This window comes from Podarcis filfolensis (assembly GCF_964270895.1).
Source record: "Podarcis filfolensis genome assembly, chromosome: 17".
Taxonomy (NCBI): Eukaryota; Metazoa; Chordata; class Lepidosauria; order Squamata; family Lacertidae; genus Podarcis; species Podarcis filfolensis.
The window spans coordinates 11,623,477-11,645,832 of record NC_139621.1 but is presented as its reverse complement, the minus strand read 5'-3'; the positions used below and the strand labels follow the sequence as shown (position 1 = coordinate 11,645,832).

At 46.8% G+C, this 22,356-nt stretch overlaps 1 protein-coding gene across 3 annotated transcripts in view; it reads right to left on the bottom strand.

Moving 5' to 3' along the window:
• Positions 1-596: 596 nt before the first annotated feature.
• The window catches only part of TMEM52B (transmembrane protein 52B), a 38,513-nt gene continuing 16,753 nt past the window's right edge, over positions 597-22,356 (bottom strand). The window contains exons 1-6 of one of the 3 annotated variants that reach the window (XM_083594121.1): positions 8,935-9,546; positions 8,202-8,333; positions 7,781-7,824; positions 5,656-5,705; positions 2,702-2,872; positions 597-1,836 (exon numbers count right to left, since the gene is read on the bottom strand). In XM_083594121.1, coding sequence (XP_083450247.1) covers positions 1,586-1,836; positions 2,702-2,872; positions 5,656-5,705; positions 7,781-7,824; positions 8,202-8,255 — 570 coding nt within the window. In that variant the 5' untranslated portion in view covers positions 8,256-8,333; positions 8,935-9,546 and the 3' untranslated portion in view covers positions 597-1,585. Of the gene's footprint in view, positions 1,837-2,701; positions 2,873-5,655; positions 5,706-7,780; positions 7,825-8,201; positions 8,471-8,934; positions 9,547-22,356 lie in introns of those variants that run through there. The other 2 variants (XM_083594123.1, XM_083594122.1) reach the window with 2 other exon arrangements.

Below are 22,356 nucleotides of genomic sequence, written 5' to 3'. Positions count from 1 at the left end.
ATCTGAAGACAGATGAGTGCCCCCACCACGACACCAAAGGGACACAGCACACATACCCTCCACTGTCATGAGATAAACCTTTAATCCCTATGTTATTTTATTTTATTCTTTGGTGCATTTGCAAAAAGAAAAACACACACCCAAAAATAAATTTTAGAAAGAGGCAGGATTAGACACAGATGCACAAAGCATTTTTTAAAAAAGCAATCAAGACTCCTTGCGCTCGGCTCCCCCTTTCTTCCAGCCCTGCCCTCTGCCTGCATCTCAGAGAAGGTGCATCACACGGGGCTGCGTCCAGTGGCAACAGCCTCTCCTCCTCCTTCCCTGCTCTCCAACAGCCACTATGAGCTGCCCAAGGGAGGATGCTAGCAGTGGTGGCCATGGAGAAGCCAGGGAGAGGCAACGGGATGTTTGCTTCCAGTTGCCACTGCTGCCACCACTCTGGACAAATGCAAACTCCTCCTCCTCCCTGAGCTCAGCGTTGGTGCTGGTGGGGGAAATAGGGCATCTCAGGATCAAATCAGAAGCCGGGGTGGCCTCCATAATTCTGGGACCCTGATGTTGGGGAAGATGGAGGGCACAAGGAGAAGGGGACAACAGAGGACGAGATGGTTGGACAGTGTTCTTGAAGCTACCAGCATGAGTTTGACCAAACTGCGGGAGGCAGTGGAAGACAGGAGTGCCTGGCGTACTCTGGTCCATGGGGTCACGAAGAGTCGGACACAACTAAATGACTAAACAACAACAACAAGCTGCAAGAAAGAAAAGCTGCCAGTACCACCGGCTCAGATGTATGCGGCTATTCAGCTCCCTTTTCTAATCTGCCATCAGGCCACACTGAATTTGATGGCTGAATCAAGGAATAGAAAGACCTCAGACTTGTTTACTTCTTGCAGCGTTAACAGTTTGCAATTCAGCCGTCACGCTTCACCCAGGTCCTCAGGCATGGAAAAAGAGACCCAAAGAATTAATCGCACACCACATCTTAACTCACAACATTTTTAAAAAGCAAAACAAAACAGTATTTCCTCGACTCAAATATTTTAATGGCCTCCTTCAATTAATCACCATTCTCATTAATCATGTAATGATAACTAGTGATAGTTTAAGGATTAAGGACTCAAAGGCAGGCAACCTATTATGTACATCATTAAGAAGAAAACACCACACAAAAACTCAAGGCAGCAACGGATGGTCAGTGATTAAACAGAGATCATGAACTGAAATTCACTGCAAACATTTGTGTTGTGCTTCCAGGTTATCTTTTACAAAGCTGGTGATCGATTTAAGAGTCCAAGAGAAATACAAACTTTGGAAACGCGTGTAAAATCTCTGCTCTTGCATACAATGTATTGCCACATTGCTACAGGTTGTATGCAATTTATTTAATGCATCGTGCCAATAATAATAATAATAATAATAATAATAATAATAATAATAATAATAATAAATTTATACCCTGCCCATCTGGCTGGGTTTCCCAAGCCTCTCTGGGGAATTTGAGAATTGTAGCATTAGAAAACACTACAGCTACCAAAGGAACATAATTTGAAGTAGTCTTGGCAGTCCTTGATGATGATCTGGTTCAGGAGCCTTGGCTTGATGGTTGATCTGCTTGTTGTCCTTTCTCGGCGTCCACTGACTGTTTCTCCTCCAGCTGTGACTCTGGGGCTGGTTCTCCACTTCTAGCCACTCTGAATCTACTCATGTGCACAGCCTCCTCATATATGGGGGGTGTCTCGATCCCAGCAGGGTAATGTATGGCTGGGAGAACGCTGTGGGAATGAGCTACTGCAAGCATTCTTCTAGCAGCTGGACCAAACACCGAATGGAAGGCTGAAAAGGAGAAGAACACACAACTCTTACTTCCAGGACCTTAAATATCAGGAATGAGGGAGGATAAGAATGACCCTAATGCTGTGACTGATCGATGGTCGAGGGGGTTTCTGCCAAAGGAATGCACACTGCAGAATGCACACAAAATTTATTGTCCAAGATAACACAGAAGAGACGTAGTGGGAGGGGGCAGGGGGGCCATGGCCCTGGGCGCTCATTTTTGAGGGGTTGCAATCAGGTGCCCCCACAGCGGGCAAGGAGTCCTGGCAGCTGAGGGTTGTTTTTTTATTTTTATTGACAATTTCAACATAACAAATTATCAAAACACATCATCTTCATTATTTCCCCCCATTCCCCCCCACCTCCCCAACCACTGTACTCCAAACCTTTTACCTCTTCCATTATGTCCAGAATCAACCTTCAACAACAAGTGATATTCCAATTCTACTAACGATTGGTCTTTAACATAAGTTGTAAATTCTCCCCATTCCTTATTAAAATTTCGGTCTTCCTGATTTCTGACCTTTCCGGTCATTTTAGCCAATTCAGCATACAGTGGTACCTTGGGTTAAGAACTTAATTTGTTGTGGAGGTCTGGTCTTAATCTGAAACTGTTCTTCACCTGAGGTACCACTTTAGCCAATGGGGCCTTCCGCTGCCGCCGGAGCACGATTTCTGTTCTCATCCTGAAGCAAAGTTCTTAACCTGAGGTACTATTTCTGGCTTAGCGGAGTCTGTAACCTGAAGTGTCTGTAACCCGAGGTACCACTGTAGTCCTTTAACTCGATCTGCCATTTTTCTCTAGTAGGAACCTTTTATAGATTTTAAGCAGCTATCATGGGACTAGTATGGTTGCTCAACTCACAAGTGATGGTGCTTTGAAGAGTGCTGTCATGATCAAATGCGATGACTGTGACTTCATAGGGCTGGGAGTTGTCGTCTTCCCCGGCTGGGTGGCAGTGAAGGCAGCAGTACCTCACACAGACAGAGACAAGGCCGCAGAGGAGGAGCAGCCCAACCATCACAACCACAAGCCCAGAAGTGGGGGGGGGGGGGAGAAGGGGAGAGTCAGAACCACTGCCATTTATTGCTCATACTAAGTAGGAACATGGGCATAGCCTATGGTTACCAGACATCCCTGTTTCCCGGGGACAGTCCCAGGATTGACAAGTCTGTCCCTGGACAAAATCCGTCCCCAGAATGTCCCCGGATTTCATTTAATGTCCCCAGATTTATATTTTAAGTGTTGTAGATTTAGTCGTAGGGGATGAATGTTGCATGATTGGTTCAACAGCACAAGGCACATCATATGGGGACTTCCAGCGACACAAAATGGCGGGCGCCACGGCAGCGAGCAGCTCCTGAAGCCAGCCAGAGCCAACTGCGCTACCAGGCTGGCTCCGGGCTGCTGAGACTGCCGCTGCCGCCACCGCTGCTCAGGGGGACCCCGGGAAGCCCGCGTGTCAACTGGGGGAACCGCTCACATACACACACACACACACGACCCAAATTGAGCCAGGTGCAAGAGCGCCTGGCCAACTGCCCAGCAGCACTCTGGGGAAAACCCTGGAGCCGACTCAGGGAGAAGGAGGAGAGGAGAAGGAGAAGGAAAAGAGAGAAAGAGGAAGGAGAAAAAAGAGGGGAGCCCTGACCTTGCCACACCACTGCTGCCACTCAGGAGAAGAGGTAGGAGAGCACCGGGAGGGCAAGGACACGTGGCTGAGCCCAGGCCCAACCCGAGCCTACTCCACGGTGGCTAGCGCTCCAAGAGAGCAGGCCGGGGCCCAGAGGAAGGCCACATGACAGGACCACAGAAGAGAAGATATTACTTCTTAATTTTTTAAAATAACTTAAAAATATCTTTTCCCCCTCTTTTTTTTATAAAAAAGAAGTGTCCCCAGATTCTTTGAAAAATATCTGGTAACCTTAGCATAGCCAGGCTTCATGCTAGGGGGGGGGCAGAACCTCAGTTAGTTAAGTATTTTCATTGATTTACTTGATTTAGGGGGGAAGTTGCCCCCTGTCCCCCCCCCCCGGTTAAGCCCATGTGTAGGAACCCAAACATCATGAGTCAAGTGATGAGCAGATTTCCCAGCACTCCATCCTTTTGTTCCAAAATAAGTCCGTTTGCCCCTTCTCAGGCTGGCAGCTTTGTCGGCAGCCCCCGGGGCCTCCTCTGTGAATCGGCCTATCGTCCTCCTGCCGCCAAATTGGCCAATGGTGGGAAGAATTAGAGGGCGTTCCCCTGGGCGCGGGAACAACTAGCCAATAGCGACGCTTGGCCCCATGCCCAGAGCAAGGATAAATTCCTGGCCTGCTGGGCATTTTGGCGTCTCTCTCGCTGCGGTGGTACACACACACCATTTGAATGGCAATGCCCATCAACTTTTGAGGGGCTTGGCCCCCTCAAATACTTTGGAGTACGTAGGAGTTGGTTCCTATGTCTGCAGTTTGTTCCAGAAGCAGAGCAATTCAATTTGTTCCTTCAGTCTACAGTTGTACCTTGGAAGTCAAACGGAATCCGTTCCGGATGTCCGCTCAACTTCCAGAACATTTGGAAACTAAAGCACAGCTTCTGATTGGCTGCAGGAAGCCCCTGCAGCCAATCAGAAACCACAGAAGCCCCATCAAACGTTCGGCTTCCTAAAGAACGTTTGAAAACTGGAACACTCACTTCTGGGTTTTGATCATTTGGGAGCCGATTTGTTTGGAAGCCAGGGCATTTGAGATCCAAGGTACGACTGTATTTGCCTTCCCTGTCCCACTCCCCCCAACCCACATCTAGAATGACAAAACACTACCCAAAGGCACTCTTGAACTTTGTTTCTGTGTGGTGTTTTATCAATGCACACGTGCAGATCTGGTAACTGAGAAGAAAAAATATATGAACTACTGTTGGAACCTACTGTAAACCACATGTGCACGTTGGTATTGAGAAATTTAGAAGCAGGACATCAAACAGTGAAGAATTTCTAATTTACCAATACAGTGGTATTTTGGTAGTCAAATGCCTTAGTTGTCGAACAAATCAACTCCCGAATGTCGCAAACCCGGAAGTGAGTGTTCCAGTTTGTGAACGTTTTTGGAAGCCAAACATCTGACGGTGCTTCTGCAGCTTCCGATTGGCTGCAGGAAGCTCCTGCAGCCAATCAGAATCTGCACCTTGATTTTTGAACCATTTGGGGGGTCAAACGGACTCCCGGAACGGATTAAATCCAAGAACCAAGGTACGACTGTATCATTTTGGAAGGACACTGGATGCGAGGGGACACTTCCTCCTCATCTAGTCCCTGAATCCAGAGGGATATAATATTAGGGCTGCTGGCTGAGGTAGTAGACTTCAATGTGCACCATAGCATTTTAATCTGCAGGCTTTACAGGACTCACACGTCCTCTGCATTAACAATCCATCTATGCAGAAAACCAGTACAACGATAATATTATGGCTAGTCCTCTCTCTGTAATGGTAGTTTTCTATGCTGGGGTATGTTAATATTTTAAACAGAGGTGTTCTAGCCCTATTCAAAGTGGATCTTTTTGAAATTAATGGTCATTTAGGCACATTAATTTCAATGGCTCTCCTCTGAGCAGAATCAGTTGGATACAGCCTACAGATTGATGTGGCACAGACCTAGCACAGGTTTGGGTCTTCAGTGAAAATTAGACTTCAGTGGAAACAGAACTCAGTACTGCATAGAAACCTTAGGCTGTCACAATGCACATTCCAGGACCGCGTGCAGCTGGTGGCATCATTCATCAGCACAAACATCACACAACTGACACAGTTACAACATGTTTTTTTCCAAAAAGAAACTTACCAGATGTACCAGAGATGGACCCAGTTTTGGCTTGAGCAGCTTTGGGGAGAACTGGCAATTCAAGAAAATGTTACTATCATAGAAATAAAAGCCAGGTTTGCACATCCATGAATGCCCCTATTTCCCTTTGCTTGGTTACTCAATATTTGTTAAGTAGCATCTGTGCATTTAAAGTGATCAGAGGAGACAAGACTGTTTGATCAATGCTTAACATTCATCTGTTTCATGGTACTAATTGAGGCAGTAATTGATGCAAAAGGGGCCCAAACCAACTTCTGAGTACATATGCATGCTTCTACTTCTCAGAGGTCCAATATTGCTCTATTTGCAATCCTTGTTTTGCTCATTTCATTTAATATTCTAATTTTCTGAGATTGCTAATTTGGGGTTTTCATCAGCTGTATGCCATGATAATCACAATTGTAACAAATAAAGGCTTGACATATCTCGCTTTGCAGGTCATGAGTCCATCTCATATATTAGTTTCACCTTTTAAGTTGAATTACTGAAATAAACGAACTTTTCCACGATATTCTAATTTTCTGAGTTTCACCTGTACTTAGCTGAAGACCACCTTGGGAGAAAGGCAGGATATGAATATATTAGATTAAATCAATAAATGATTTGGTTTTGTAATCTGCACAGTTACTTCAAACATCTTAAGCCCCAGCTATCTCTAATACTTCTTTTCTTTGAACATCCCAAGTGCAGATAAACACAGGAAATTTACTGGGTGATAACGGAGGGCTGACAATGAGATGCTTGTTTGAAAAAAGGCGGGCAATATAAGCTTTTAAAGTGAGACTGTTTCTTTCACGACTACGTTCATCTGGTTCCAAGTAGCTCAGAACTCCTCTTCTGCACGCGCAATTTCCACAGCGCTCACTGACATTATTTAAGGATGTCTCTAAACCTGGCCCTAAGAGGCAAAGAAGTCTAGTGGCCTTCAAAAGTTGAGACTCTGTGCATCAAGCATGGATTCACGTTTAAAGCATGTGGTCTAGGACTCACCTTAAGACTAATTCTGGAAAGCTTGCTTTGCTGGAGAGGATGTGACACCCCCCCCCATAATCCCACACCTATGGTGAGACTGTGAGAAAGTGCAGGGGTTCTGGCTTAAAATATTTGCAAACTGGGCAAGTAACCAAGCCCAAGATCACCCCAGAGCCAGCATTGGCATACATCTCCATTTTCTGGGGAAGAATGACAATGCGAGACATTACAAATCCACAATGACAAAACTCTTAGTGGCAGAGTGGATAAGATTTTCCAAAAATTGGGGAACATCTGAACACATTACCATGAAAAATTGTTAAACTAGGCTATGGCAACTGGCCCTTTAGGAGAAATTGACACAAGAACACAGGGAAACCCACACCAACAAGTTCAAAGTGACCCAATACAATATCCGTTTCCCTGCCTTGTTCATAGGTGTCAACATTTTCCTTTTTTTAAGGGAAATTCCCTTATTCCGAATAGGATTCCTCGCAAGAAAAGGGAAAAGTTGACAGCTATAGCCTTGTTACTGAAGGGGATTCAGATAGGTGGCCCCCAAGTCCCCCTCTTATTTTGGATGTTGGAAGTTGGATGCCAAGTTCCCCAAAATTTCTTGCGAGTCTATAACTTCTGGTCAGACTCTTTAAAATGGCTGTTGCAGCCCCCTGTACAATGAAACCAGTTAGGAAATGATAGCGTTTGTATCACCACTAAATACACTTTCTCGAGGACCCAAGCTTTCCTTACAGGGGTCAGCAAACTTTTCCAACAGGGGGCCGGTCCACTGTCCCTCAGACCTTGTGGGGGGCCGGACTATATTGGGGGGGGTGATAAACAAATTCCTATGCCCCACAAATAACCCAGAGCTGCATTTTAAATAAAAGGAAACATTCTACTCATGTAAAAACACTCTGATTCCCAGACCGTCCGCAGGCCAGATTGAGAAGGCGATTGGGCTGGATCCGGCCCCCGGACCTTAGTTTGCCTACCCATGATGGAGACCATTGCCAAAGAGTGTGTGTCTCCCCCTCCCTCAATCTTCCACCTGAAAATTGAGGCAAAATTTCACTTAATTTCGCTCAAAATTTCAATCAACTGCAACAAGCAGTTAATTCCATGAACATACTCACTGGTCAGTGCCTGAACAGCTCTCCTGCAGCGTCACCTGAGGAATCTTCAAGACATGAAAAAGTCAAAGTGGCTTTTATTCTTTCATCTTCATCCATTCCATTTTTAAATCATAGAATTGGAAGGGACCCTGAGGCTCATCTAATCCAACCTGAATATGCAGCCGGGCCATACAGGGATCAAACCTGCAACTGTGGCGTTATCAGCACCACATTCTAACCAACTGAGCTATCTTTGCCCTCTTCCTCAAGGGATATAATATTAATTTTTGTTCTACACCCCAGCCAGATATTTCATTCTCCTCTCTCTCTCCACTGCATGACTGAGAGATGCTTTCTACATTTTACAATACAGATCCCTATTTGAATTCTAATTCCCTGCTGGCTTTCCTTTCTGGCCAAACCGAAATCCAAGGTGCCTTACCTGAGACAGACATGTCAGAGCAGAGATGGTCACAACTCGGCTCGTCTTCCCCATCAGTGAATCTTCTGTTGTTCAGTCTTCTGTCGTCCAAAGCAGGGACCTCCTTGCAACCCAACGTTCATCATGCGCCATCTTCAAGCCGGCATAAGAGACATTGAAATTGCCTGGGGGCGCCACATCTCACAGCTTTTATTCTTTATACTTTTGCCCCCCTCACGTAGCCTTTCTTAGAAATTCACACTTCCTCTCTTTTAGCTCGGATCGATCTTCTATAAGGACACACACAGAAATATAGGCAAATTGTACATGCATAATCTCAGTAGCATATACCGTATTTTTCGCCCTATAAGACGCACCAGACCACAAGACACACCTAGTTTTTGGAGGAGGAAAACAAGAAAAAAAATATTCTGAATCCCAGAAGCCAGAACAGCAAGAGGGATCGCTGTGCAGCAAACACAGTAATCCCTCTTGCTGTTCTGGCTTCTGGGATAGATGCGCAGCCTGCATTCGCTCCATAAGACGCACACACATTTCCCCTTACTTTTTAGGAGGGAAAAAGTGAGTCTTATAGAGCAAAAAATACGGTACCTCAGAAAGTCAAAGAAAGCTGAGGAGTGTCTTGTTCTGGTGCCCTGTGAAAAAGTGCTCCTGTATCACTCCGTAGTGTTACCTGTCCCCTTGCCTACACCACCCCAACCCTCAGAACCTAGTTCAGGATGAAGCAACTGACCTTCTGCTTTACCTAGGTTGAGAGGTCTGTTCCTCTGCCTCCTGCATCTATGTCCTTATCGCTTTGCAATGAACAAGAGGGGATACTTGAAAAACGACGGAAAAAGCATTTCCCAGTATTCCACCCATGCGTTCCACTAATCCCCCATGGCCTCCCTTGCTCCAAAGTTTCAATAAAGCACCAAAGGTATAAACATTAATCTGTAGCAAATGATTGCCACTTCCCTGTTTAGACCCACATGCTTTCCACGCTTTTTACTTTAGTGCCGTTTGGCTTTCTTCTCTCAATTCTCCCTCAAGCGGTTACATTAAACAGTCTCTTAACGGCCTGTTTCCCCCTTGTATAATAACCACTATTACATTCCTGCATGTTCCGCATATAAATACATGAGCTGAGCATGCAGATTTGTATATAGCAGTAGGGGAGAAATGGTAAACATTTCCGAAGAATCCATAATTCAAATTTCAGTCGGTCATAACACAATCGGTTTTTGCGCTTAATAATCCTTCTGCTCTGGGGCTGTATTGCATCTGAAAAAGTCTGGCAGGTGTTTTACCCTCTGCTACAACCGTGACAACAATTAAGCTGGTGAATCATTACTCTGGCATAATTTTCCGAGGCAGTGAGCAGAACCGATGGATTATTTTTTTTAAAAAAAATAGCAGTCACGCAACTAGAATTTAAACAGGTATCTCAGGTGTATATGCTCCAAGGAGAGCAGCATGCATATAAAAGTGCAGAAATACAGACAGCAGCATGTTGACACGGATGCTGGATCCAGAAACTGACTCTGTTTGGTGCTGGTTCAGAAACACCGGACCCCCAAACAGAACTGAATATTTTCCCCTGAATATTTTGCCCTTCAAGGTCAAGGTCCTGAGTGGAATACTGAGAAATACTTTTCCATTCATTTTTTTATTATTATTTTTTTATAAATTTTTTATTGGTTTTTCAACACATATTAAAAGACAAAACAACACAATACATAAACAAACAAACAAACAAACAAACATATAAACACGTATAATTTCTTAACCTTTCTTTCCTTAAACCTTCTTTCAGCGACTTCCCCATACCTCCCCTTTCTGCATCCCTGTTTTAAATCAATCCAGCAACCCCTAATTTCAATTTCTTATAGCACTTTCTTTAAATCTTTTTTCTCATATCCAATTGTTTGTCACTGCAATTCTGTTTTGCTTTACCCATGACATTTTAGCACTCATTAATTTTACAACAGTTCTTAAGATAAACTTTAAATTTCTTCCAATCTTCTTCCACCGTCTCTTTCCCTTGGTCACGGATTCTGCCAGTCATCTCCGCCAGTCCCATGTAGTCAATCACCTTGGTCTGCCATTCTTCCAGTGTAGGTAGTTCTTGTGTCTTCCAATACTTTGCTAAGAGTACTCTTGCTGCTGTTGTAGCATACATAAAAAACATCCTATCTTTCCTTGACACCAATTGACCTACCATGCCCAGGAGAAAAGCTTCTGGTTTCTTCATGAAAGTGCATTTAAGCACCTTTTTCATTTCATTATAAATCATTTCCCAGAAGACCTTAATCCTAGGGCATGTCCACCAAAGGTGGTAGAAAGTACCTTCAATTTCCTTACATTTCCAACATTTGTTATTGGGCGTATGGTAAATTTTTGCCAGCTTGACTGGGGTCATGTACCACCTATATATCATTTTCATAATGTTCTCTCTTAAGGCATTACATGCCGTGAACTTTATACCGGTGGTCCATAACTGTTCCCAGTCTGCAAACATAATGTTATGACCAATGTCTTGTGCCCATTTAATCATAGCTGATTTAACCGTCTCATCCTCATTTCAACAGCAAGTTATACATTCTTGACAGATTCTTAGTATTGGGTTCCAATAGCTCTGTTTCTAATTTCGATCTCTCCACCTGGAAGCCAATTTTCCTGTCCAGTTTGAAAACTTCATTTATCTGATAGTAATGAAGCCAATCTCTTACTTTTGACTTCAATTTCTCATAGCTCTGCAATTTCACTTTTCCCTCCTCATGTTCTATAATTTCCCAATATTTTGGCCATTTGGGTTCCATATTAAGTTTTTTCACTTCCTTAGCTTCCATTGGTGACAACCACCTGGGGGTTTTGTTTTCCAACAAATCTTTGTACCGAATCCAAACATTATATAATGCTTTCCTAACAATATGGTTTTTGAAACCTTGATGAGTTTTAACCTTGTCATACCATATATATGCATGCCAGCCAAATCTGTTATTGAACCCTTCCAAATCCAAAATGTCTGTGTTTTCAAGAAGCAGCCAACTTTTCAGCCAGCAGAAAGCCGCTGATTCATAATACAACTTTAAGTCCGGCAGGGCAAACCCCCCTCTTTCTTTTGCATCAGTTAGTATCTTAAATTTTATTCTGGGCTTTTTGCCCTGCCAGACAAATCTAGATATATCTTTTTGCCACCTCTTGAAACAATCCATTTTGTCCAAAATCTGCAATGTTTGAAACAAAAACAACATTCTCGGCAAGACATTCATCTTAATAACAGCAATTCGGCCTAACAAGGAAAGTCTCAAATTTGACCATACTTCTAAATCTTTCTTAACTTCTGACCAACATTTCTCATAGTTATCTTTAAATAAATTCACATTCTTAGATGTCAAATTAATCCCCAGGTATTTCACCTTCTTTGCTACCGTTAAACCAGTTTCACTCTGAAACCTCTCTCTTTCAACCACTGTTAGATTTTTATCCAATACTTTCGTTTTCTGTTTGTTCAGCTTAAATCCTGCTACTTGACCAAATACTTGTATTAGTTCTAAAACTCTTTTCGTACTAGTGTCTGGCTCTTGTAATGTTAAAACTAGATCATCTGCAAATGCTCTCAGTTTATACTGTTTAGCTCCGACCTGAATCCCTTTAACCAGCTGGTCCTCTCTAATCATGTTTAATAAGACCTCCAGGACCGATATAAAAAGTAGTGGGGATATTGGGCATCCCTGTCGTGTCCCTTTCTCAATAGCAAATTCTTCTGTGACCACATTATTTACAATCAATTTTGCTTTTTGTTCAGAATAAATTGCACTTATACCATTTTCAAAACCTTGGCCTACCCCCATCCCTTGGAGATTCTTTTTCATAAAATTCCAAGAAATATTGTCAAAGGCTTTCTCCGCATCCACAAATATTAAAACTGCCTTGGTATTGATATTAACTTCCAGTAACTCCATAATGTCTATTATGTTTCTCACATTGTCTGACAAGTGTCTTCCTGGAAGAAAGCCCGCTTGGTCTTTATGAATCTCCCCCACCAAAACACTTTTCAGTCTTTTTGCCAAAATGTCTGCAAAAATTTTGTAATCCACATTGAGTAATGATATAGGGCGGTAGTTCTTAACCTGGTTCTTCTCAGTCTCTGACTTTGGTATAAGTGTAATATATGCTTCTTTCCACGATTCAGGTGCCTTCTTCCCCTCTAAGATTTCGTTACAGACCTCCTTCAACGGTTGTATAAGCCATTCTTTCAAAGCTTTATAGTATCTGGAGGTCAGTCCATCAGGTCCTGGAGATTTTCCCAATTGCATATTTTGAATGGCTCCCTCAATTTCTTGATCAGTTATCTTCTGATTCAAAGTCACTTTACTTTGTTCAGAAATTTTTTGTAATCCATATTTTTTAAGAAATTCTTCTATTTCTTTTTCATTCACCGGCCCTTGTGCATAAAGTCTCCTGAAATAACTCTGAAAACAGTTTCTGATCTCATTTGGTTTATAAATGTTTTTTCCTTCCACTTCTAAATTTGTAACCGTATTCTGTTTTTGTCTCTTCTTCAGTTGCCATGCCAAAAGTTTCCCACATTTGTCTGCCGATTCAAATGTCTTTTGTCTCATTTGTTTTATTTTCCATGCTATCTCTTGATTCATCAGTTCCATATATTGTCTCTGGTAGAACTTGATTTCTCTCAAGATTTCATGTGACTTTGGTTTAGATCTCAATCTTTTTTCTCCTTCTTTTATCTTTTCCAGGATCTTATCCTTCTTCTCATTCTGTCTCTTTCTTTTTATGGCATTCTGTTGTATTAAAAATCCTCGCATGACAGCTTTACTTGCGTCCCAAATTACTCTTTTTTCCACTTCTGTTCTCAGATTTATCTCAAAGTAGTCCTTTACCACTTTCTGGGCCTTTTTATAGACCTCTTCGTCTCTAAATAGGGAGTCATTCATCCTCCATCTAAAGGAGCCAGCTGTTGTTGGGTTCATCTCCATCTTTACAGCATTATGGTCGGAGCAAGTCTTTGGGCAGATTTCCACTTTCTTAATCTTTGATGCCATCCCACTAGTTATCCATATTTGGTCGATTCTAGTCCATGTCATTTTTGCTTCAGAGAAGAAAGTTCCCTCTCTTTCAAGAGGGTTCCTTGTTCTCCAGATGTCAATCAGATTCATATTGTCAGTCATTTCAAAAAAGGTCTTAGGTAATCTCCCATCCTTGGAGATCACCTGTTTTTGTGCTTTGTCCATATTTGTAGAAACCACTCCATTCATGTCTCCCATTAAAATTACATTATAATCCAAAAAGTCTATTAATGTCTCATGCAATTTCTTAAAAAATTCTGACTTCCCTTCATTTGGTGCATAAACTCCTATTATCAATAATTTTTCTCCTTGAACTTGAATTTCAATTGCCAAATACCTTCCTTGTTCATCTTTAAATATTAATTTAGGGGCCAACTTTTCCTTTGCATAAATCACCACTCCTCTTTTCTTCACTTTGTCCGATGAAATGAATTCTTGTCCTAATCTTTTGTTAATAAGTAATTTTCGATGTACTCTAGTCACATGGGTTTCTTGTAAACAAATCAAGTCCAATTGTTCTTTTTTTAAGATATAAAAAACCTCTCGTCTCTTTCTAGGAAGATTGAGGCCATTACAATTCCAACTTAGAAATTGCAGAGACATCTTGTTCTTTATTTGGTTACCCCTCCAACAGCTCCAAGAAGATCTTCTTCTGTTGATTTTTTAGCTCCAAAAGATAAATTGGAAATATCTGGTAAATCCTCTAGGTCCGTAGGTTCCGCCGTTCCCTTCAGAAGATCCTCCTCGTTCCTTGTCAGAAACTGTTCTTTGTCTTGCACTGTTTTAATCTTAATTTTCTTTCCTTTGTAGTTAAAAGACAGGCCTTGTGGGAACTCCCATCTGAATAGTATGTTGTTCTTTCTCAATAGAGTGACCAAATCCTTGTAATAGGTCCTCGCTTCCAAAATATATTTAGGGATATCTTTAAAGATCTGCACACGAGAATCTTCAATCTCAAGGGCTGTTTGAAAATGTAAATTCAATATCTTGTCTCTCTCCTCCTGAGATCTCAAAGTTATCAGGCAATCTCTTGGGCTCTTTCTGTTCTGTCTCCTTCCCAGTCTGAAAGCAGTTGTTATCTTAAATTCCTCCTCTTTTAAGCTGTCCTGCCAAAAGTCCAGAAATTCTTTTGTAAGATAGTCTATCAAATTGTCCTTTTCATTTTCTGGAATCAATCTCAATCTCAAATTTTTACTTTTCCTCTGTAGTTCCATTAAAGACAGGGCAGCATCATGTTCTTCCAGCTTTTTACAGACTGGTACTATCTTTTCCTGTGTGTTTCCTGCAGAAATTTTTGCCTCCTCTGCCGAAGTTTTTGCCTCCTCTGCGATCTTTCTAGTTATCTCATTTTCTTGAACTAATTTATTTATAGTCTCTGTATTCAGGTCCAATTTTGTTGATAATTCATTCAACTGTTTGGAGTTTTCAGTGCTCTGCTTTGTTAAGACTTCCAGAGTTTCATTTATTTTAACCAATGCCTTTGCTATTGTTACTGTATCCATGGAGGGAGTTGAAGCAGGTGCAGTTGGGTTTACGATTGAGCCTCTTCTCTTTTGTTCAACTTTGCTCTTAGCCCTTGTTAATCTCTCCTCTGTTGGGCCACTCATATCCCAAGGTCTTTCCCACGAGAATCACTTTCAGCTGGGAAATTCCACAAGCCTGTTCCTTACAGTAAAAAATAGTGGCTATATTCCTACAGCCTCTAGATGGAGCAACTCAAAGTTCCAAATACAAAGAAACAAAAGTTCCCTTCAGAGGTAAACAAAAGTAGCAACCAATTGTCCAATAATTTCCAAAATATCAAATTGTATCTTTCCAAAGTGCCAAACTTGTAACAAATAGTGTCTTTAGTTTATCCAAGGCAAAGCGTCTACTTTGTAGCAAATCGAATGACAGTTCTCAGTCCCGGTGGCTCACTTTCCAAGCAGTCCTCCCCAGGGGTTTAAAACGGCAGAACTTTCCCCTTCTAAGCTTCTTTCATGCAGGTAAAACAAATCACAAATCTTCCCCCCCTGCCCCTGCCTGCTAAGGGGGGGATTTAAGTCCAATGTCAGAGTCCGTCAATTTTAAGGCTGCTGTCAGAGACTGCCTCTAGGTCCCGGCTCACAAAGGACCAACGCTAGCCGGTAGAACGGAATAAAGTCTTTATTGAAGTATAGTTTCCATTTCCACATCTTAGCGTGCGTCTCTACGTCTATTCCCTAGATCGGCGAAGTCCCATCTGAATCTCCGCCTCCTGTACACCAGTTCAAGACCCTAGCCTTGCTCCACCTTTTGCGTCTCTCCTTTCGCCTCTGGGTCCTACCACCCCCCGGGGTTCCTTCCTTCCTGGATGCCTCGGATGCGGACCCTTCGGATTCCTCCCCCTCCCTTCGGCGGGCTTTAGGACCTGGCTCCCTTTCCGGGCTGCTCATTGCGCCTCCCTCTGGTACATTTGAACTAGGCGCGCGCGCGCTGTCTCCGACCCTCCTCTCTACCGTTTCCTCGCTCTCTGACGCAGGCGTGGCTGCTGCCGGAGAGCTGCCTGTCGCTGGTGCCTGGAACTCCTCCCCCCTGCTGCTCTCTGGTGGAGTAGCTGGTCCGGATTTCCAGCTGCTGCTCTCTGAATCCCCTCTGGTCCCTTCTTCCTGGGGTGCCCCTCTTGGTAACCCCCCAGCTCTGCCCACGGGAGCCCCTTTCTGTGAATCCTCCGATTCGCTGGACAGACTTAGAGATCTCGGACGGCTATCATCGCTAACCTCTCCTTCCGATTCCTCGCCATCCGTTCCCTCTGCTCCTGAACCCCTGACATCCATCCCCCCCTCGAAGCCCCCCCTTCCCCCCTCCCCTCCTTCCGGTGTGGGTTCTGGGTGCTCCGTCGTGGCAGGGGTGAGTGCCGGATACAGTTCTTCCCTCGTGTCGTACATTACATCGGGCAGGTCTGGCTCGTCCTCCGTGCGCTCGTCGACGTCGATCTCCTCTGCTTCCATCTCCCTGCCTTCGTGTTCAAATCCCACGTCCTCCCCCAACACGTCCATGTCCATCTCTCCCCCGTTCCCCTCTGAGGGTGATGCCTGCCAGGGACCCCCCAGCCACTTCCTGCGCCACTGCTCCTCTGGTTGATTATCCCACCAATAGGAGCGGTCTGAGGCAGAACCCGAGGGTGAACCTTCCGGAGAGCGTATGTGTGGTGCCGTCTCCTCGTCCGAGTCGAACCCCTGGAACGTGCTGCCTGAAAGTGTGGGTGTGAAGAGCCAGTCGTCGAAATACTCGGCTGGCATGGGCCTGTGTGGGAAAATGGCATGGAACTCTTCCTTGAGAAGAGGCTCGTCCAAGGCATAGCCCGGCACCCAACTGTTGGCGCTGGCCGGGGTATCCTCTCTGGCAAGAAGGTATTCTACTCCCTCTTCCCCCCATCTCGAGTCTAAAATCTCTGTGGCTTCGTTGATGCGCTCCCCTCTTGGCGACCCCCTTTCCCTGGGTCCTTCTCTGGGCGGATCTGGTGCTGTGCCTGGCTCGTGAAATCTATGCGGTGCTTTGTAGGGCGTGAGCACCGATCTATGGAACACCGGATGCATTCTGGAACCCTCCGGAAGCGCTAACCGGAAGGCCACTGGATTGACCTGTGCCTGGACTTGGTAAGGCCCTAGCTGCTTATGCCCTAGCTTCTTCTTGGCCAACGATTTGGTCGGCACTGCTTGCGCTGCTAACCAGACCCAGTCTCCCACCTGTATGTCTTCCCCTACTCTCCTGTGTCTGTCAGCCTGCAGTTTGTATGCGTGCTTGGCCAGTTCCAACTGCCTCCTAAGCTGTTCGTGGACTTCCTGCAACTCTGACGCTAAGTCTTCCGCTGCCTGCGGCTCCCCCTCCCCCACTCTCTCTAAACCTGGGAAGGTTCTGGGATGCCTCCCGTTGTTGGCGAAGAACGGCGTCACCCCCGTCGACACGTGCTTCGTATTGTTGTAAGCGAACTCTGCGAGGGGCAGGTAGTCCACCCACGTGTTAGGCTGCTGATTGGCGTAGCATCTCAGGTACTGCTGCATGATGGCGTTGACCCTCTCCGCTTGTCCGTTGGTCTGCGGGTGTCTCGCCGACGCTAGATTGATCTTGACGTTCAGGATGCCCATCAACTTTTGCCAGAAGTTCGAGATGAACTGCCGCCCCCGGTCGGATAGAATAGATCGTGGCAGACCGTGGACCTTAAACACGTGGTCTATGAACAGCCTGGCGGTCTGTTCTGCCGTGGGCACCTTCGCACACGGGATGAAGTGTGCCATCTTGGTAAACATGTCCACCACCACAAGCACTGCCGTCTTTCCCCTCGAACTGGGCAGATCCGTGACAAAGTCCAGGGCCACCCGTTCCCACGGCTCAGACGGCGTCTGCAACGGTTCCAGCAATCCCGCCGGCGGTTTGTGCACTGACTTGGCTCTTTGGCAGGTGTCGCATCTCGAGACGTAATCCGCTACTTCCCCCCGCATCTTGGGCCACCAAAAGTCTCTGGTCACTAGTTCTACAGTCTTTTCTCTGCCAAAGTGCCCGGCAGTGGGGGCGTCGTGTAGCTGCTGCAGCACCCTCGCGCGGAGGTCATTCCCCGGCACGTAGAGTGCTCCCTTGCGGATGAGCAACCCGTCTCTGATCTGGAACTCATCGTCCTTCACCGTGCCCTTGTGCACCTCCTCCATCTTGGCTTGCGCGAAGGGGTCCTCCTGCAACGCTCGACGTACGGCGTCCAGATCCACGGTCGCCGAAGCGCAAGCCCACGCTTCCGGTGCGAAAATGTGCTTGGCTGCCGACGGTGCCTCCTCCTCGAGGTATTGCGGCTTTCTGGACAAGGCATCCGCCATGATGTTGTTGTCACCCGGGATGTACTCTATCTTGAAGTCGAAGTCCGCGAAGAACTCTGCCCATCTAATGTGCCTCTGATTCAGGAACCTCGCCGTGCGCCAGTACTCTAGATTCTTGTGGTCCGTGCGGACCTGCACTGTGTGTCTGGCTCCGATAAGGAAGTGCCGCCACGCCTTGAACGCTGCATGGATGGCTAGCAACTCCCTGTCCCAGATGGTGTAATTCTGCTCCGACTTGCTGAGCTTCCTTGAGTAGAAGGCGCACGGCCTCCAGTCCCCCTGCTGGTCTTGTTGCAACAGTACAGCTCCCACGGCTCTGTCTGAGGCGTCTGTCTCCACCCTCATTGGTCTGCTGGGATTCACATGCAGCAGCTGCTCCTCGGACGCGAAGAGACGCTTGAGTTTCTGAAAGGACTGCTCCGCTTCCTCCGTCCAGAGAAACTTCTTCTTCTTGGAGCTGAGCGTGTCGGTGATGGCCGCCGTTTGCATAGCGAACCCCTTGATGAACTTGCGATAAAAGTTGGCAAAGCCGACAAACCGCTGGACTTCCTTCCGATTGCGCGGGCTTTTCCAGTCCAATACTGAGCGAACCTTGGCGCTGTCCATGGCGAGCCCCTTGTCCGACAGTTTATAGCCCAGGAAATCCACCTCCGTCACGTCGAACTGGCACTTCTCCAGCTTGGCGTACAGCCTGTGCTCCTTTAGTCTCTGCAGAACTTCCCTGACATCCCTCTCGTGCGCCTCTCGCGACTCAGAAAATATCAGGATGTCGTCCAGGAAGCATACGCACTTCTTGTAAAGGAGTCCCGCCAACACGTGATGCATAAAGGCTTGAAAACAGTGAGAGCCATTTTGTAATCCGAAGGGCATAACTCTGTATTCGTAGGTGCCCAGTGGTGTGAACATGGCCGTCTTCCACTCGTCGCCCTCCCGCACACGAATCAGGTTGTACGCGCCTCGCAGATCCAACTTGGTGAAAACGCGTCCTTTCCTTACCGTCGCGAGCAGGTCGTCTATTTTGGGCATGGGGAAGGACGAGGGCTTGGTTTTCGAGTTCAAAATTCGAAAGTCCACTACAAGCCTCTTCTGGGGCGTGTCTCGCTTCTTCACAAAGAATACTGGGCTGCCCCCTACAGCTTTCGACTCCCGGATGAACCCGCGCTTCAAATTGTGGTCTATGAACTCCCTAAGTTCCTGCAGTTCATCCTCAGACATGGAATACAGTTTCCCTGTTGGCAGCGTCGCCCCCGGCAGGAGATCAATCTTGCAGTCATAGGGTCTGTGGGGGGGTAGCTTGTCCGCTTCCTTCTCGCAGAACACCTCCAAAAATTCAGAATACTTGAGAGGTACTGCTTGCAGCGTGCCCAAATGTAACTGTGGGTCATCCTCCTCCCCTTCTGGTCTAGGCAGAATGCAGTGTTCCGCACAGTAGGAGGAGCCAAAAGTCAGTTGGCGTTGGTACCATGCCAATGCTGGGCTGTGCCTGTGTAGCCAACTCATTCCCAGAACTACTGGCGTGTCCGACAATTGGGTGACGTTGAAGCTGATTATTTCTCGGTGATTCCCAATTTGCATCACCATAGGTGGTGTCTGCTGTACCACCTGCCCCCCTAGCAGTTCCCTGCCATCCACTGTGACAACGTTCAGGGGCAGTGTGGCTGGCAGTAGCGCTATGTTGTGTTGTTGAAGGAATTCCAGTGCGATAAAGTCCGCATTACTGCCAGAGTCAATCGTAATCGGCACTTCTAAAGTGAGACCACTGGGCAGCTGGAGCGATGCGGTGAGCTGCACCACTGGTTTGGGCGGGAGGGGATCCGTGGGCTTCAAAATCTCTGGGGACTTCTTTACTGACTCGCCTGGCTGGCCCCCAGTGCTTCCGTTTCCCTGCCGTGGTTCACTTTGCTGAGTTGCTCCCATTACTGTCATTGAAGCTGCAGTGTGCTTGTGGAGCCTCTGGGGACACTCTTTCGCCATGTGCTTCGAACTGTCACAGATGTAACACTTCCTGTTCCCTCTAGGCTGCTTTGTTTTGACTGCTCCCGGTGTTAAGGCTCTGGTGGCTGAATGAGCTCTAGCACCGCCGATCTCCATCGGCTCCTCCCCCCCTGCTTGCGGAGGCGTTGATTGCGCACGCGCGACATCCCTGGGCAAGAGGGAGGGCACTCTGGCTGGTGTGCGTCCCCAACGCCCTTCTCCTCTGTCCCAAGGGCGGTCCTCCAGCCTCACCCCCACTGCAAGCGATCTGTCCACCACTTCCTGGGTGCTTTTGGGTCTCTCCCCCCGCGCTATCTCATCCTTGATTTGGGGGTTCAATCCTTCCCAATAAAGATCTCTAACGGGGGGGGAATCCTTGTCCCACCCCAAGGCATTGACCAATGCAAAAAAGCGGGAGTGATACTGCCTCACGCTGGCTTTCCCTTGTCTCAGCTCAAATATGTCCTTACGGGCAATGTCAATGTCTATTTTCGATAGAAAGCAAGAATCCATCGCTTTAATGAATGCAGCTGAACTCTGGAGCGCTGGGTCCATATCTCTCCACAGATTGCGCAGACATGCTTTCGCCTCTCCATGCAAATGAGACAAGATAAACCCCACTTTTTCTTGCTCATCTCTAAACTCTTTCTCCAGCAGTTTCAGCGCAAACTGCACGTCTGCTCGGAAATTGGGGTACTGCTGCAAATTCCCATCAAAGTGAGATACAATGCTGCCTCCAGTCCTTCCCAACCCGATTCCCTCGGATCTGGAACCCGTTTGTGCCTGCTTAGTAAGCACTTCCAACCTGGCTTGGAGATCTCGGCATGCAGCAGCCGCTTCATCCTCTCTTTTCCTGGAGGCGATTATCTCTGCGCTGAGCTGCGTTACCGCTTCTCGCAGGGAAGCAATTTGCTCTTCAGTAGACATGTCGCTTGACTTTTGTGAGCTCCAAAGGCACCAGTCCTCTTTCCTCCCTGCTTCGCTCCCCACACGCCGCTTGAGTCAAAGAGAACTGATGAAAACTTCTGGGAGATGGGACTTACTGTCAGAGACTGCCTCTAGGTCCCGGCTCACAAAGGACCAACGCTAGCCGGTAGAACGGAATAAAGTCTTTATTGAAGTATAGTTTCCATTTCCACATCTTAGCGTGCGTCTCTACGTCTATTCCCTAGATCGGCGAAGTCCCATCTGAATCTCCGCCTCCTGTACACCAGTTCAAGACCCTAGCCTTGCTCCACCTTTTGCGTCTCTCCTTTCGCCTCTGGGTCCTACCACCCCCCGGGGTTCCTTCCTTCCTGGATGCCTCGGATGCGGACCCTTCGGATTCCTCCCCCTCCCTTCGGCGGGCTTTAGGACCTGGCTCCCTTTCCGGGCTGCTCATTGCGCCTCCCTCTGGTACATTTGAACTAGGCGCGCGCGCGCTGTCTCCGACCCTCCTCTCTACCGTTTCCTCGCTCTCTGACGCAGGCGTGGCTGCTGCCGGAGAGCTGCCTGTCGCTGGTGCCTGGAACTCCTCCCCCCTGCTGCTCTCTGGTGGAGTAGCTGGTCCGGATTTCCAGCTGCTGCTCTCTGAATCCCCTCTGGTCCCTTCTTCCTGGGGTGCCCCTCTTGGTAACCCCCCAGCTCTGCCCACGGGAGCCCCTTTCTGTGAATCCTCCGATTCGCTGGACAGACTTAGAGATCTCGGACGGCTATCATCGCTAACCTCTCCTTCCGATTCCTCGCCATCCGTTCCCTCTGCTCCTGAACCCCTGACAGCTGCTTTCTGTCAAATTGCAGCTTCCTGTCCATTGCTTTATTTACATGCAGTCCGAGGAAGGCAGACTTCCTTATTTTTTGCCTTCTCCGTTTTCAGCCAATTTCAAATTGTTTCCTTTTAAATTTGTTGTTCAATCTTACTCACGGTAGTCCAATTTAAGTTCCAAATGTCAGGAAGGAATCGGCGCTCTCCGTCAATGGCGACGCGGCTTCACTCCACGGGCTGGGTAGCGGCTCTCAGCACCGCGCTCCCCGATGCCACTCCGGAGCCTTTAAAAAGGCTCCTTTGCAGTAAGGGGGGGCGCTTAAGGTGCCCACCGAGCCTCCTTGCTCTCAGGCTTCTGCGCCTGAGATTTTAGGGGTCCCCGCTTCGCCGTAGCGGTCAGACCCGAACTCGTGAAGTAGCCTCCCTGAGCGGAGCTCAGCAGGAGGCGGCCATTAGCGCTGGCGCCGACCGGAAGTCCTTTTCCATTCATTTTTCAAGCACCACCACTTCTTCGCTGCAAAGCAATAAGCACATAAATG